At 42.5% G+C, this 14,462-nt stretch overlaps 1 protein-coding gene across 1 annotated transcript; it reads right to left on the reverse strand.

Annotated features, from left to right (window-relative positions):
• Positions 1–299: 299 nt before the first annotated feature.
• On the reverse strand, positions 300–3,151 carry LOC144806425 (uncharacterized). The gene has a single exon (XM_078672793.1). The coding sequence runs from the start codon at positions 3,149–3,151 to the stop codon at positions 905–907; it is 2,247 nt and encodes a 748-aa protein (XP_078528919.1). The 3' UTR covers positions 300–904.
• Positions 3,152–14,462: the final 11,311 nt, after the last annotated feature.

Raw genomic sequence — 14,462 nt, forward strand, 5'->3', positions numbered from 1 at the left:
CGCTATTTCACAACATTCTTCAAACAGAGTCGACTGCTTACAATGGCTCAATTCTGGTAAAAAGTAGAGTTTGGCAAGTCACAAAATGAATAGGGTGAGCCATGTCGGAGAGGAGCCACGGGTCACACTTAGTTATAAGGCCCGAGGCATGAGCTGATCCATCAACCGATAACAGAGTGTAAAAGATGCAGCAAACATTACTTAACCCCTTGGGTGCTCATGACGGAACGGTTCCGTCATGAGCGTCGGTTGGCCTGTGCTCATGATGGAACCGTTCCGTCATGAGTCCATAGGTTCTTTAGAACCTTCAGCACTGCAGCGGAATTCGCGCAGCACTGAAGGGGTTAGAAACAAGGTATATGCTCTTTTATATCTCAAAACAGGTTATTTCTTGAACACCTGTGCTTCACTTTAGTACATCACATATACTGCAGTGGCATTTGTTAATAGTAATATCTACATTTTACCAATGAAGTTTCCCATCTCCAGAGCCCTGACAGCATGTCCACTCTGGGTGTGTTTGGCTTATAGGTTTTATCACTAATCCGACAAGTTAGCTGAAAATATCGTTGTTAGTCCCAGTATTGTTCAGTGTTGCTTTTACAGATGGTGTGGTCAGGTGCGATTGAATGTTTTTCTTTGTATCTCTTTTTCACTAAATAAAAATCAACAATTTTTCTTTTCTTTTAGTCCACATTGTGCTAGCCTCCCACTGTGTATCCTGGTACATCATGCTGCTTTGCTATGTGTACGGAAGTGAACAATCACTGAAAACAAACACATTTATAATTCTGTAAATACTGTTATCTATTTTCCTTCTTTACTGCTAGTCCGGTCTTCTATCACCTGGCATTTCAATGTCCCACATAATTTGAATTGAATCTTTTTCCGTAATTCATTCCTCTCACAATAACTGCACTGTTCTGCTCTTGTCGATGTCCTCAGATGGGTCAGTATTATTTTTGATGTTCTTAAGTTCTTTCCGGAGTCTCTGTGTTTGCTGATATGTTTGGAGGTTTGATAAGTGAGTAAAGCTCTTCCCGCATTCACTGCCGCTGAATAGTTTTTCCCCCGTGTGTGTTCGCTGATGACTTTGAAGGTGTGATAACTGACTAAAGCACTTTGCACATTCACAGCACTTGAATGTTTTTTCTCCTGTGTGTGTTCGCTGATGAATCCTTAATGCTGAAGAGCCGCGAAAACTACTGTCACATTCACTACAATGATAGGGTTTTTCCCCTGTGTGTGTTCGCTGATGTGTTTGGAGGTTTGATAAGTGACTAAAGCTCTTCACACATTCACTGCAGTTGAATGGTTTTTCCCCTGTGTGTGATTGCTGATGTATTTGTAGCACTGATAATTGACTAAAGCTCTTCAGACATTCACTGCACTTGAATGGTTTTTCTCCTGTGTGAGTTCGCTGATGAATCCTTAATGCTGAAGAGACGCGAAAACTACTGTTACATTCACTACAATTATAGGGTTTTTCCCCTGTATGTGTTCGCTGATGTGTTTGGAGGTTTGATAAGTGACTAAAGCTCTTCACACATTCACTGCAGTTGAATGGTTTTTCCCCTGTGTGTGTTCGCTGATGTGTTTGGAGGTTTGATAAGTGACGAAAGCTCTTCCCACATTCACTGCAGTTGAATGGTTTTTCCCCTGTGTGTGCTCGCTGATGTATTTTGAGGTGTGATAATTGACTAAAGCTCTTGACACATTCATTGCACTTGAATGGTTTTTCTCCTGTGTGAGTTTGCTGATGAATCCTTAATGCTGAAGAGCTGCGAAAACTACTGTCACATTCACTACAATGGTAGGGTTTTTCCCCTGTGTGTATTCGCTGATGTGTTTGGAGGTTTGATAAGTGACGAAAGCTCTTCCCACATTCACTGCAGTTGAATGGTTTTTCCCCTGTGTGTGTTCGCAGATGACTTTGTAGCACTGATAACTGACTAAAGCTCTTTAGACATTCATTGCACTTGAATGGTTTTTCTCCTGTGTGAGTTCGCTCATGACACCTTAATGCTGCAGAGCTGCGAAAACTACTGTCACATTCACTACAATGATAGGGTTTTTCCCCCTTGTGTGTTCGCTGATGACTTTTTAGGTCTGATAACCGACTAAAGCACTTTGCACATTCACTGCACTTGAATGGTTTTTCTCCTGTGTGTGTTCGCTGATGAATCCTTAATGTTGAGTAACGACTAAAAATCATTTGACATTGATTGCAATGGTATGGTTTTTCCCCTGTGTGTGTTCGCTGATGGGTTTGTAGATTTTCTAATCGATTACAGCTCTTCCCACATTCACTGCACTCGTATGGTTTTTCCTTCGAGTGTATTCGCTGATGTCTTTGTAGGTGATCTAATCGACTAAAGCTCTTCCCACATTCACTGCATTTAAATGGCTTTTCTCCTGTGTGTGTTCGCAGATGATTTTGTAGGTGTGATGACTTACCGAAGCACTTTGCACATTCACTGCACTTGAATTTTTTTTCTCCTATGTGGTTCCACAGATGGCTTTGTAGGTGTGACAAGAAAGTAAAACACTTTGCACATTCACTGCACTTGAATGGTTTTTCCCTTGTGTGTGTTTGTTGATGTCTTCGTAGGTTTGATAATCGACTAAAGCTCTTCTCAGTTTCACTGCACTTGAATGGCTTTTCCCTTGTGTGTGTTTGCTGATGTCTTTGGAGGTTTGATAAACAACTAAAGCTCTTGACACATTCACTGCACTTGAATGGTTTATCTCCTGTGTGCGTTCGCAGATGAATCCTTAATGCTGAAGAGTAACTAAAACTACGGTCACATTCACTACAATGATAGGGTTTTTCCCCCGTGTGTGTTCGCTGATGACTTTGTAGCTTTGATAATCGACTAAAGCTCTTCACACATTCACTGCATTTAAATGACTTTTCCCTTGTGTGTGTTTGATTATGTCTTTGAAGGTGTGATAACTGACTAAAGCACTTTACACGTTCACTGCACTTGAATGGTTTTTGTCCTGTGTACGTGTGCTGATGAAGCTTGAGTAGTGATGACAAACTAAAGTTCTTGCTGTATGTGTATGATTCTTCTTTCTTGGTTAGTGTCTGTGGGTCGGGTATATATTTGTCTACATCCCATGACTGTATTTCCTGATGGGCCGACATGGCTGATAAAGCACTTGTGTTTTTCTCACACACTTTATATGTGTGCAGTATTTTGCACGTTTGATTTCTGTTTTAACAATAAAATGCAATAGCCACCAAATATTTGCCACATTCCTAATACGTAGAAGGTGTCTTTGTAGGCGATTGTGCCTTTAGATTAGATTATGGCTATGCACGCTTGCGGGTAAAGATGTATCTTCCCTTTGGCTGGTGCAAATTTTAGAAAACAGAGCAGTGTGGTAGTCACATCATACCGATCCCATGATCAAATCTGGTGTTGGACACTTGTTTATACAGGATGCGGTTTGTTATTGTTGTTGCCTTAATTTTCCTAAGGTCATTTCTTCATCTTGTGGCGTTGAGGTGCACGGCTCAGACTCTTGCAATCACTGAACTGCCCTTGATACTTCATCCGGGATCTGTCAGTTTGTGTGCAGGTTCCTCTGTCGCCGACTGCGCTGATGTTTTCCTGAATACTGTAGCTCCTTATTTCTGCTATTATTGAAGTTTTACACCATTCGCTTCATTATTGATGGTCATTTCGTACATTCAAGGCTTGTTTTCTGTTGGATGTAAAGATATTTAAAATTACTAAATTGAAGCATAATTGAATGAGAATTCACAATGTTTAACTGGTTGTAAAAGACATTTCAGGGGAGGTTTACTAAATCTCCAAGCAATGCACACAGCCCCACTGTGCGAGGCTGCGTTGCGTTGAGCGACGGGGAAGGAGCAGGAGAGCACCATATTTTCAAAGATATGGCTCTCACCTTCCCTTTCCCTTGCACGGGCGCAGATTACAGCGGCCCTGAGCCATGCACACACCTTAGCACCAGAGCGCTAGGTGTGTGTGTGAGTCCAGCTTAGGTTTTGTACAGGAAAGAGACACTTCCTATACAAAATACTATGCCTACACAAGAGGAAAAGCTTTTCCCACTTTGTATGTTTGTTGCACAGTGCTGCACGCATGCAAAGTCAGAAAATGAAGGAGAAATGAAAGCATTTCTCCTTCATTGTGCGTAGTTTAAAAGGGTGCAGTTTTCTCACGCTAAACCCAATCTACTGTATTTGGTAAATTGGGTTTAGCGTGAGAAACCATGGGTGGGGCACAGGAACGCCCAAGCACCCTCCTTGGCAGCCCCCATGGTACAAAGTAGCGCGAAGCCGTGATATGCACTGCTTCACATTACTTTAACGTTATTTCCAGCGCTAAACAAGTTTAGCAATAGAAAGTAAATTAGGAAAAAAAGATTTTGCACTGTTTTGTGTCACTTTTGTGACGCAAACACAGTGCAAAATCTTAGTAAATCTCCCCTTCTTCTTTACCGCCTTTGAAACTTAGCAAGGAATATTTCATCATACACAGATATTTAACTAAAAGTTCTGTTGATCAGGTGATATCTTATTAATGTCTGAAAAGGGGGTGATTTACCAGTGTTCACAGAGTAACTGAGCAAAGTAAGGGCGCTCACGGAGCACCCAGGTGCTTGAGGAATAGCTTAAGATAGACGCACATGGTCAAGATTTCATTTAAACAACAATAGAGTTTAGAAAAAGAGATGGATCAGGCTGGGCTGTATGATTTCCAGTAACTCTTTACGAAGAATAGAACAAAAGTAACTTTATTCACACACTTCTTCTCGTTCTTCCCTATTCACTTAAGATCATTTCAAATGCCAACTCCTGTCTTTACTCGCTGTTCATAAGTCACCTTTGACACTTTCAACAGCTCCCTTGGTTCAAGCATTTCTGGTTTCTTCTAGCCTGGAAGATTGAAACATTATTGTCAGTTGAGGGGGGTTTCCTATCGCCATAACATCTGTCCATCTCCCTGAAACTAGTGCAGCTTACAGCACCCAGTTCTGGCCCTGGAAGACAACTTTAAAAAGCAAGTCTTTAGTTCTTCCTAAATTAGATAAAGTTCTGTAAGATGCAGCTCCATCCAGGGCTTTTGTGTAAAACAGAACAAGGGGTTCACTGTAAGGCCCTTCCTTTACATTATAAGCGCAGATAAGGCAATCAAATGTTGATTCATATAATTTAATATTCAACAATTTCAGTCATTTAGTACTGATAGAGAATCCATCACAACCAATAATTTACCTGAGATATCCCCTCAGCAGATTTGTGCATATTACTCTTTTTTTCCCCCTTTTCCACCATTACATGGCATCTTGCATGACATTGTCCGTTTGGGGCCCAGGATGACACTTTGTGACTGGATGGGCATTTGGCAGAGCGGGAGGAGGTGTCAGGTATCCACAGGTGATGCAGCATTTCTACCTTTCCATATTTCTCATATTCAAGTTTACCTAATTTCCTGTCCTTCGGCCCCCCTACTGCCCTCTGGCTGCGCACTCACTCTGTGGGGTTCATCAGAAGTCAGATAACTGCCTCATACTCACAAGGCCGTGGTTCTCACTTCTACAACACTTATTGCAGACATAGGGCCTAGTTAGGAGTTTGTCCAACAGAGTTTTGCCTCAAAACTAGGGGTGGGTGAAGAATTCCACTCTGCCGGCGGAGCTCGCAAAGTTTTTCCCACTCTGCACTCTGTGCAGACTTGTTCCAAAAAGCTCCATGCAGAACGGAGTTCTTTTCTCAAGCGGTTCGCCAATGTAAGATGGCGGGCGCTTGTGAGAAAATATAACGCACTAGACCTCCTCCTGGCGAGATTTCTCAATGCGGGAGGTCACGGCAGGTCGCGACCACTCGAGTGTTAAAATCTGCCATTCTCGTTGATGAAGCTGCCATTCGATTAGAATGTCAATTAGAGCGGCAGTAAGCAGCATCGCCCTCTGGCATGACGCGTAGTGCTGTTCATGCTAATTTTACAGTGGGGGTTGAACTCCTGGCAATAAAAATCAGTGAGCACAGTGCAACTTAACAACCTCTGCCACTAGTGGAAGTCTGCAGAGTGCGCCGGAGTTTCCCTGGCACTTCGTGGAGTTCCGCAGAGTAAAAATCTGCAAACTACACCAAGGCATTTTCTAAACGTGACAGATATCCTGTCTGCCTTATTATAATTGCTGCAGGATGCAATGCATTTTTAATGGGGCGGGCAGGACACCTGTCACATTTGTGATGGAATAAACCATCTGCTGAAATCTAAATAAGGCTTTTGGTGTACATTGTGTCCAGTGTGGCTAGCTGGGCTTGAAGGATCTTGTTGTTTGTCGGTCTCTCACTGCTGTGAGGTCACCGCCAGGCAGAACTACTGTCAGCGGCGCCTTGTGCAGATCTTCCTTCCTAGAGAGGACTTTTGTCAGCTGTGCCTTGTGTAGATCTGCTTTCCAGACAAGGGCTTCTTTCCTCAATGATCAGTTCAAAGGTCGGGAGAGGTAGAACTGGTCTAGGTCATCTTCTTTATTGCAGTTCTACTGGTCAAGCCACAGACCTCGTGCTTTGAGAAGTAGGAGAGTCTGGATTTTCTGAGATTTGTAGAACATTAAGACAGTTCTACGGCATCCAGCACACACTACAAGACTCCAAAGGTCAACACTACAAGTGCTGCTCCAAGGTTTAATTCAACCAATGTATCTGAACATCCCCTGGCAAATGCCAACTAAAGAATAAACATCCTGCCTGCACCAGCAGAGTGCAGAAAGCTTTTCAAGTACCTCGAGGTACATGGACTTTCTCTATCTGCCGTAACTGAAGATGTTAAACCTTGGTAACATCAATCCCCTTTGGACAAGGTCCTCCATTTTGCTATGAGAATGTAACTCATCCTGCGCAAACACAACCCCTCAAGTCTGTACTGCATGAAGCTGGGTGGTTCTCACGCAAAAGAAGGCCCTCCACAAATTGCTGACATTTGTTTACACCCCCTGGACAGCTTTGGTAACACACAGACCAACTACACCCCCTCAGGGATCACCCATCCATCTGCCAGAATCAAGACTCAGATATTTCAACCTTCTATATTACTGTCTTTGGAACGGCCCGTCTCTGACATTCGTGGAAGCTCCACACTCAGTGAGCTCAGAGTTGCCTTGCAAAAAGCACCTCATGAGAGTGGAAGAAAAGAACATTAAGTGACACGCACTGCACAGAAGTGTAAATCTACTATTATCATTCCATGTACCATTGTCCTACTGCTGATGTTTCAACATTGATGTTTTGCTGTCTATCACAGCAGCTTCTTCGTTTAAAATCTTACTCAAAGGTTTTGCATCATACCTACTTACCTATGTACTGTTTCTGACCATACGACATCTCTGGCAGACATGCTGGGCTGTCTGTTGCTACATTAATAGGAAGTAGATTGCTACTGCAGCCAGAGTGCAGTGTCCTTGCAGTTAGATGCACTTGATTGGGATAAAAGGCACCATGTTTGTTAGAAAATCTGCAACTATTTGAATAATAACATACCAAGAGCAGCGCACATAATGCAATAACGCAGACGAGGTACTAGAAAAACGTGACGCTTACAATGCAATAACACAGGCAAGGAAGTAGGAAAACGTGACGCAAACATTGCAATAACACAGGCCAAGCATTAGGAGACTCCGGCGCAAACAATGCAATAACACAGGTCAGGCACAAGGAGAATCTGATGCAAACAATGCAATAACACAGGCCAGGCGTTGGGAGAATCTGACGCAAACAATGCTAATAACACAGGCAAGGCACGAGGAGAATCTGATGCAAAAAAATGCAACAACACAAGGCAAGGCACTAGGAGAATCGGACACAAACAATGCAATAACACAGGCAAGGTAATAGGTGAATCCGAGGCAAACACTGCAATAACACAAGCGCCAGGCACGAGGAGAATCTGATGTAAACAATGCAATAACACAGGCCAGGCATGAGGAGAATCTGAAGCAAACAATGCAATAACACAAGCCGGGCACAAGGAGAATCTGATGTAAACAATGCATTAACACAGGCCAGGCACTAGGAGAAACTGATGCAAACAATGCGTTAACACAGGCCAGGCATGAGGAGAATCTGATGTAATCAATGCAATAACACAGGCCAGGCGTTGGGAGAATCTGACGAAAACAATGCAATAACACAGGCCAGACACTAGGAAAATCTAATGTAAACAATGCAATAACACAGGCCAGGCCCTAGGTGAAGCTGACACAAACACTGCAATAACACAGGCCAGGCATGAGGAGAATCTGATGTAAACAATGCAATAACACAGGCCAGGCATGTGGAGAATCTGAAGCAAACAATTCAATAACACAGGCCGGTGACGAGGAGAATCTGATGTAAACAATGCAATAACACAGGCCAGGCGTTGGGAGAATCTGACACAAACAATGCAATAATACAGGCCAGACATTGGGAGAATCTGATGTAAACAGTGCAATAACACAGGCCAGGCACGAGGATATTCTGATGCAAACAATGCAATAACACAGGCCAGGCACGAGGAGAATCTGATGCAAACAATGCAAAACACAGGTCAGGCACTATGTGAATCTGATGCAAACAATGCAATAACAGAGGCCAGGCACGAGGAGAATCTGATGTAAACAATGCAATAACACAGGCCAGGCACGAGGAGAATCTGATGTAAACAATGCAATAACACAGGCCAGACGTTGGGAGAATCTGACGCAAACAATGCAATAACACGGGCCAGATACTAGGAGAATCTGATGTGAACAATGCCATAACACAGGCCAGGCACGAGGAGAATCTGATGTAAACAATGCAATAACACAGGCCAGACGTTGGGAGAATCTGACACAAACAATGCAATAACACGGGCCAGATACTAGGAGAATCTGATGTGAACAATGCAATAACACAGGCTAGGCACTAGGAGAATCTAACGCGAACAATGCAATAACACAGGCCAGGCATTGGGAGAATCTGATATAAACAATGCAATAACACAGGCCAGGCGTTGGGAGAATCTGACGCAAACAATGCTAATAATACAGGCACGGCACTAGGAGAATCTGACACAAACAATGCAATAACACAGGCAAGGCACTAGGTGAATCAGACGCAAACACTGCAATAACACAGGCCAGGCAAGAGGAGAATCTGATGTAAACAATGCAATAACACAGGCCAGGCATGAGGAGAATCTGAGGCAAACAATGCTAATAACACAGGCAAGGCACGAGGAGAATCTGATGTAAACAATGCAATAACACAGGCCAGACACTAGGAGAATCTGATGTAAACAGTGCAATAACACAGGCCAAGCACGAGGACAATCTGACGCGAACAATGGCATAACACAGGCCAGGCATGACGAGAATCTGATGCAAACAATGCCATAACACAGGCCAGGCACGAGGAGAATCTGATGTAAACAATGCAATAACACAGGCCAGGCACTAGGAGATTCAGATGCAAACAATGCAATAACACAGGCCAGGCAAAAGGAGAATCTGATGCAAACAATGCAATAACACAGGTCAGGCACTAGGTGAATCTGAAGCAAACAATGCAATAACACAGGCCAGGCACGAGGAGAATCTGATGTAAACAATGCAATAACACAGGCCAAGCGCTGGGAGAATCTGACGAAAACAATTCTAATAACAGAGGCTAGGCACTAGGAGATCTGACACAAAGAATGCAATAACACAGGCAAGGCACTAGGAGAATCTGACACAAACAATGCAATAACACAGGCAAGATACTAGGTGAATCTGACACAAACAATGCAATAACACAGGCAAGGCACTAGATGCATCTGATGCAAACAATGCAATAACACAGGCCAGGTACTAGGTGAATCCGACGCAAACACTGCAATAACAAAGGCGAGGCACGAGGAGAATCTGATGTAAACAATGCAATAACACAGGCCAGGCATGAGGAGAATCTGAAGCAAACAATGCTAATAACACAGGCAAGGCACGAGGAGAATCTGATGCAAACAATGCAATAACACAGGCTAGACACTAGGAGAATCTGATGTAAACAGTGCAATAACACAGGCCAGGCACTGGGAGATTCAGATGCAAACAATGCAATAACACAGGCCAGGCACGAGGAGAATCTGATGCAAACAATGCAATAACACAGGTCAGGCACTAGGTAAATCTGATGCAAACAATGCAAGACCACAGGCCAGGTACTAGAAGGATCTAATGCAAACAATGCAATGACACGGGCCAGACACTAGGAGAATCTGAAGTAAACAATGCAATAAAAAAGGCCTGGCGCTTGGTGAATCTGACGCAAACACTGCAATAACACAGGCCAGGCACGAGGAGAATCTGATGCAAACAATGCAATAACACAGGGCAGGCACTAGTTGAATCTGATGCAAACCCTGCAATAACATGGGCCAGATTCTGGGCTAATATGATGTAAACAGTGCAATAACACAGGCCAGGCAAGAGGAGAATCTGACGCAAACATACAATAACACAGGCCGGGCACAAGGAGAATCTGATGTAAACAATGTAATAACACAGGCCAGGCGTTGGGAGAATCTGACTAAAACAATGCTAATAACACAGGCTAGGCACTAGGAGAATCTGACACAAAGAATGCAATAACACAGGCAAGGCACAAGGAGAATCTGACGCAAACATACAATAACACAGGTGGGGCACAAGGAGAATCTGATGTAAACAATGCAATAACACGGGCCAGACACTAGGAGAATCTGACACAAAGAATACAATAACACAGGCAAGGCACTAGGAGAATCTGACACAAACAATGCAATAACACAGGCAAGGCACTAGGTGAATCTGATGCAAAAACACAGGCCAGGCACTAGGTGAATCCGACGCAAACACTGCAATAACATAGGCGAGGCACGAGGAGAATCTGATGTAAACAATGCAATAACACAAGCCAGGCAAAAGGAGAATCTGATGCAAACAATGCAATAACACAAGCCGGGCAGGAGGAGAATCTGATGTAAACAATGCAATAACACGGGCCAGACAAAAGGAGAATCTGATGTAAGCAGTGCAATAACACAGGCCAGGCATGAGGAGAATCTAAAGCAAACAATGCAATAACACAAGCCGGGCACAAGGACAATCTGATGTAAACAATGCAATAACACGGGCCAGACACTAGGAGAATCTGATGTAAACAGTGCAATAACACAGGCCAGGCACAAGGAGAATCTTACGAAAACAATGCAATAACACAGGCAAGGCACGAGGAGAATCTGATGTAAACAATGCAATAACACAGGCCAGGCACTAGGAGAATCTGATGCAAACAATGCATTAACACAGGCCAGGCACTAGGAGAATCTGATGTAAACAATGCATTAACACAGGCCAGGCACTAGGAGAATCTGATGCAAACAATGCAATAACACAGGGCAGGCACTAGGAGAATCTGATGCAAACAATGCATTAACACAGGCCAGGCACTAGGAGAATCTGATGCAAACAATGCAATAACACAGGGCAGGCACTAGGAGAATCTGACGCAAACAATGCAATAACACAGGGCAGGCACTAGGAGAATCTGATGCAAACAATGCATTAACACAGGCCAGGCACGAGGAGAATCTGATGTAAACAATGCAATAACACAGGCCAGGCGTTGGAAGAATCTGACGAAAACAATGCAATAACACAGGCCAGACACTAGGAAAATCTGATGTTAACAATGCAATAACATAGGCCAGGCCCTAGGTGAAGCTGACGCAAACACTGCAATAACACAGGCCAGGCATGAGGAGAATCTGATGTAAACAATGCAATAACACAGGCCAGGCATGAGTAGAATCTGAAGCAAATACTTGGGGTGTGGTAACGCACTCCTTGTTTGACGTTTTTATTGTTAGTAGTGTGATTTTCACATTTTTCAGTTGTGCATAGGTAGGCTACCCTGCTGAGCTTTCAGGGTTAGTTGCGACAATGCTATGACATGTGCTTCCTGTATCACAGGGACCACTCCTTCCTTGCACTCCTTTCTTCTTTCACTCAATTATTACTCCACATTTTCAAATGATGTTTGCAAATTTTATTTTCATTTCCAAACGTTTCTTTTTAGTGAGTCTTTCATTCTTTATACTTCATTTTTCATTTTCTATGCATTTCATTCCACATTGCAATTTGTCCCAATGCATTTCAAGCATAAAGCCCTTCCTCAGGGGATTTCCTTTATCTGAAAACATCATACGTCATATGGAGTACTCGGTAAATCATGATAACATGTTGTACTTATGTAATAAACAACCTCTACTCGTATTTTGTCCATGCGAATTGTTTTGGACTGGTGAAGCACTGAGAATAAATCAAACTTCCACTGTGATAAATGTATTACTGCATAGAAAATAGATTGAGATTGTCCTGCTATGTGCAGCTGCAGCGTTACAAATGCATTCAAACAACAGCGTGTGGAGATAAAGCAAACACTGTTGACACTGTTCATCACTGTTGATTTTACAAATTGTAACTCAGGATAGTTATCGTTGTGTGCCCATATGTATTCTTTGTAGGCGCTTGTTGGTTGGAATAAATACCAGTTATTATAATTGTACTAGTATGTTTTGCTGCGCTTTTACCAAAGCAGTACCGTCAATGGGCATTAAAATACATCTACCATAATAAACACCCTATCAATTACACCAATCTCTAAAATAGATGTTTAAGTTCTATACCACTTGCATTACCGCTAGATAAAAAATGCAGTTACCCACAAACCCCACTTTTTGTCTTGAGACAAGCATTTCTGGATATATAAACACATTCCCCTCAATGTAGTTTGTGACGTTCAACACACAACGCCCAGAGATCCTCTTGTCAAACACGCAGAGCTTGGTGCACGCCGTGTGTTAACCACGCAGTAAACCCATATTTTAAACAAGCCACGCTCAGTGCACCCGTGTGTTAACCATGCAACGTTCAGTGTGTTAAACTCTTGCTTTCAGTGCACCTCATGAGTTCAAGACACAGCGCCCAGAGCTCCCCGTGTCAAAAATGCAGCGCTTGGTGCACGCCTTGTGTTAAATACGCTGCGTTCTGTGGACCCCCTGTGTCTAACAGGCAGCGCTCAGTGCACCCCATTTGTCACTGACGCTGCACTAGCTGCACCCAGTGTTTGCGCTCTGTGCACCTTGTCGTTAAACACGCAGCGCTCAGACCACCAGTGCATCAAGGCGCTGCCCTCAGAGCTCCCCGTGGGTTAACACGCAGTTCAGTAAAACCAGTATGCAGCATTCATGTTTTTAGGCACAGCGAGATTAAGTGATTGGACATGGAAACAAACATCAGTCCGGGTTTTGCCTCTGACAAACAAGGCAAACTGAGAAGGGGTCATGGATATTGCTAGGAGTTACCAATGCTGTGTACATCATTATGGGGCGAGCAGTGGACAAATATAAAACATCTCCCTGTGTAAAATGCTGCTCTCAGGCTAACTTTTTCTCCCTTACCTTTCAGGCAGTAATGCGGTGGACGAAGAAGGACATCAGGTAAGGGCGCTCGATGCAACACCAGCTTATATCTGCTTTTCTTTTTGAAGATGTATTCCTTGGAAATTATTAATCCTGAATGCCTTCTCCACCTGTGATGAACAAAAGACAAGAATCCCTTTTCCTTATTTTGTACGGAGAGAATCTCAATAAGATCTATAATTGCACAACGACTCTATTTGTAACCAACTTATTAGGTGTAGCGTGGAGTCAGAAACAGATTAACAAAGTTACATCCAAACAATTACAAATCATGGTCAGCAAAGGTCTAATAAGGGCAGAGAAGCAGAAGGATAGATTGTGTCTCTTATTTCATTTATAAAACACTCTATTATCTTTTTGAATTATATTAATAAAAACATCATCATATTCATTAAAACAACACAATACATCATAAAACAATTCATATTGTAAGATGAAAAATTATTATTTTTCTTACAATATGAATTGTTTTATGATGTATTGACAAATATTTTCTATACGTTTTTATTAATATAAATATACACTGAGTTTACACTAGCAGCTGTATTAAAAAGATGAATGGAACTCCATGTAGCTACAGCGAGGAGGAACACCTAGCCACGTGCAGATTCTGCTAACGCACATTACACAGACACAAATGAGTGTGTTCTATGCTGCAGAGCTTACAATGTAAACAACAAAAATGTCCCAACCACAATTAATTCAAATCAGCTTAAATGGATGGAAAAATACGTATTCTTTCCAAACCAGGCAAATCTTTTATTGCCATTTACTTCATATTTTGTCAACAATTTTTAAGTTATACTAGCAAAAAACACTGTACATTCAATATTCAAACACTATTTACAAAAATCACATAAAAACATGAAATTATGAATCGATTGAGACAACATCAGAACAAGCTACAGAAAATACAAAAAATTACAAAAAATACATATAAACAACAACAAA

This window comes from Lissotriton helveticus, chromosome 1_2, assembly GCF_964261635.1.
Source record: "Lissotriton helveticus chromosome 1_2, aLisHel1.1, whole genome shotgun sequence".
NCBI lineage: Eukaryota > Metazoa > Chordata > Amphibia > Caudata > Salamandridae > Lissotriton > Lissotriton helveticus.

Coding starts and splice junctions, on each gene's coding strand:
- LOC144806425 (XM_078672793.1), bottom strand. CDS start 3,151: ATGTCGGCCCATCAGGAAATACAGTCATGGGATGTAGACAAATATATA.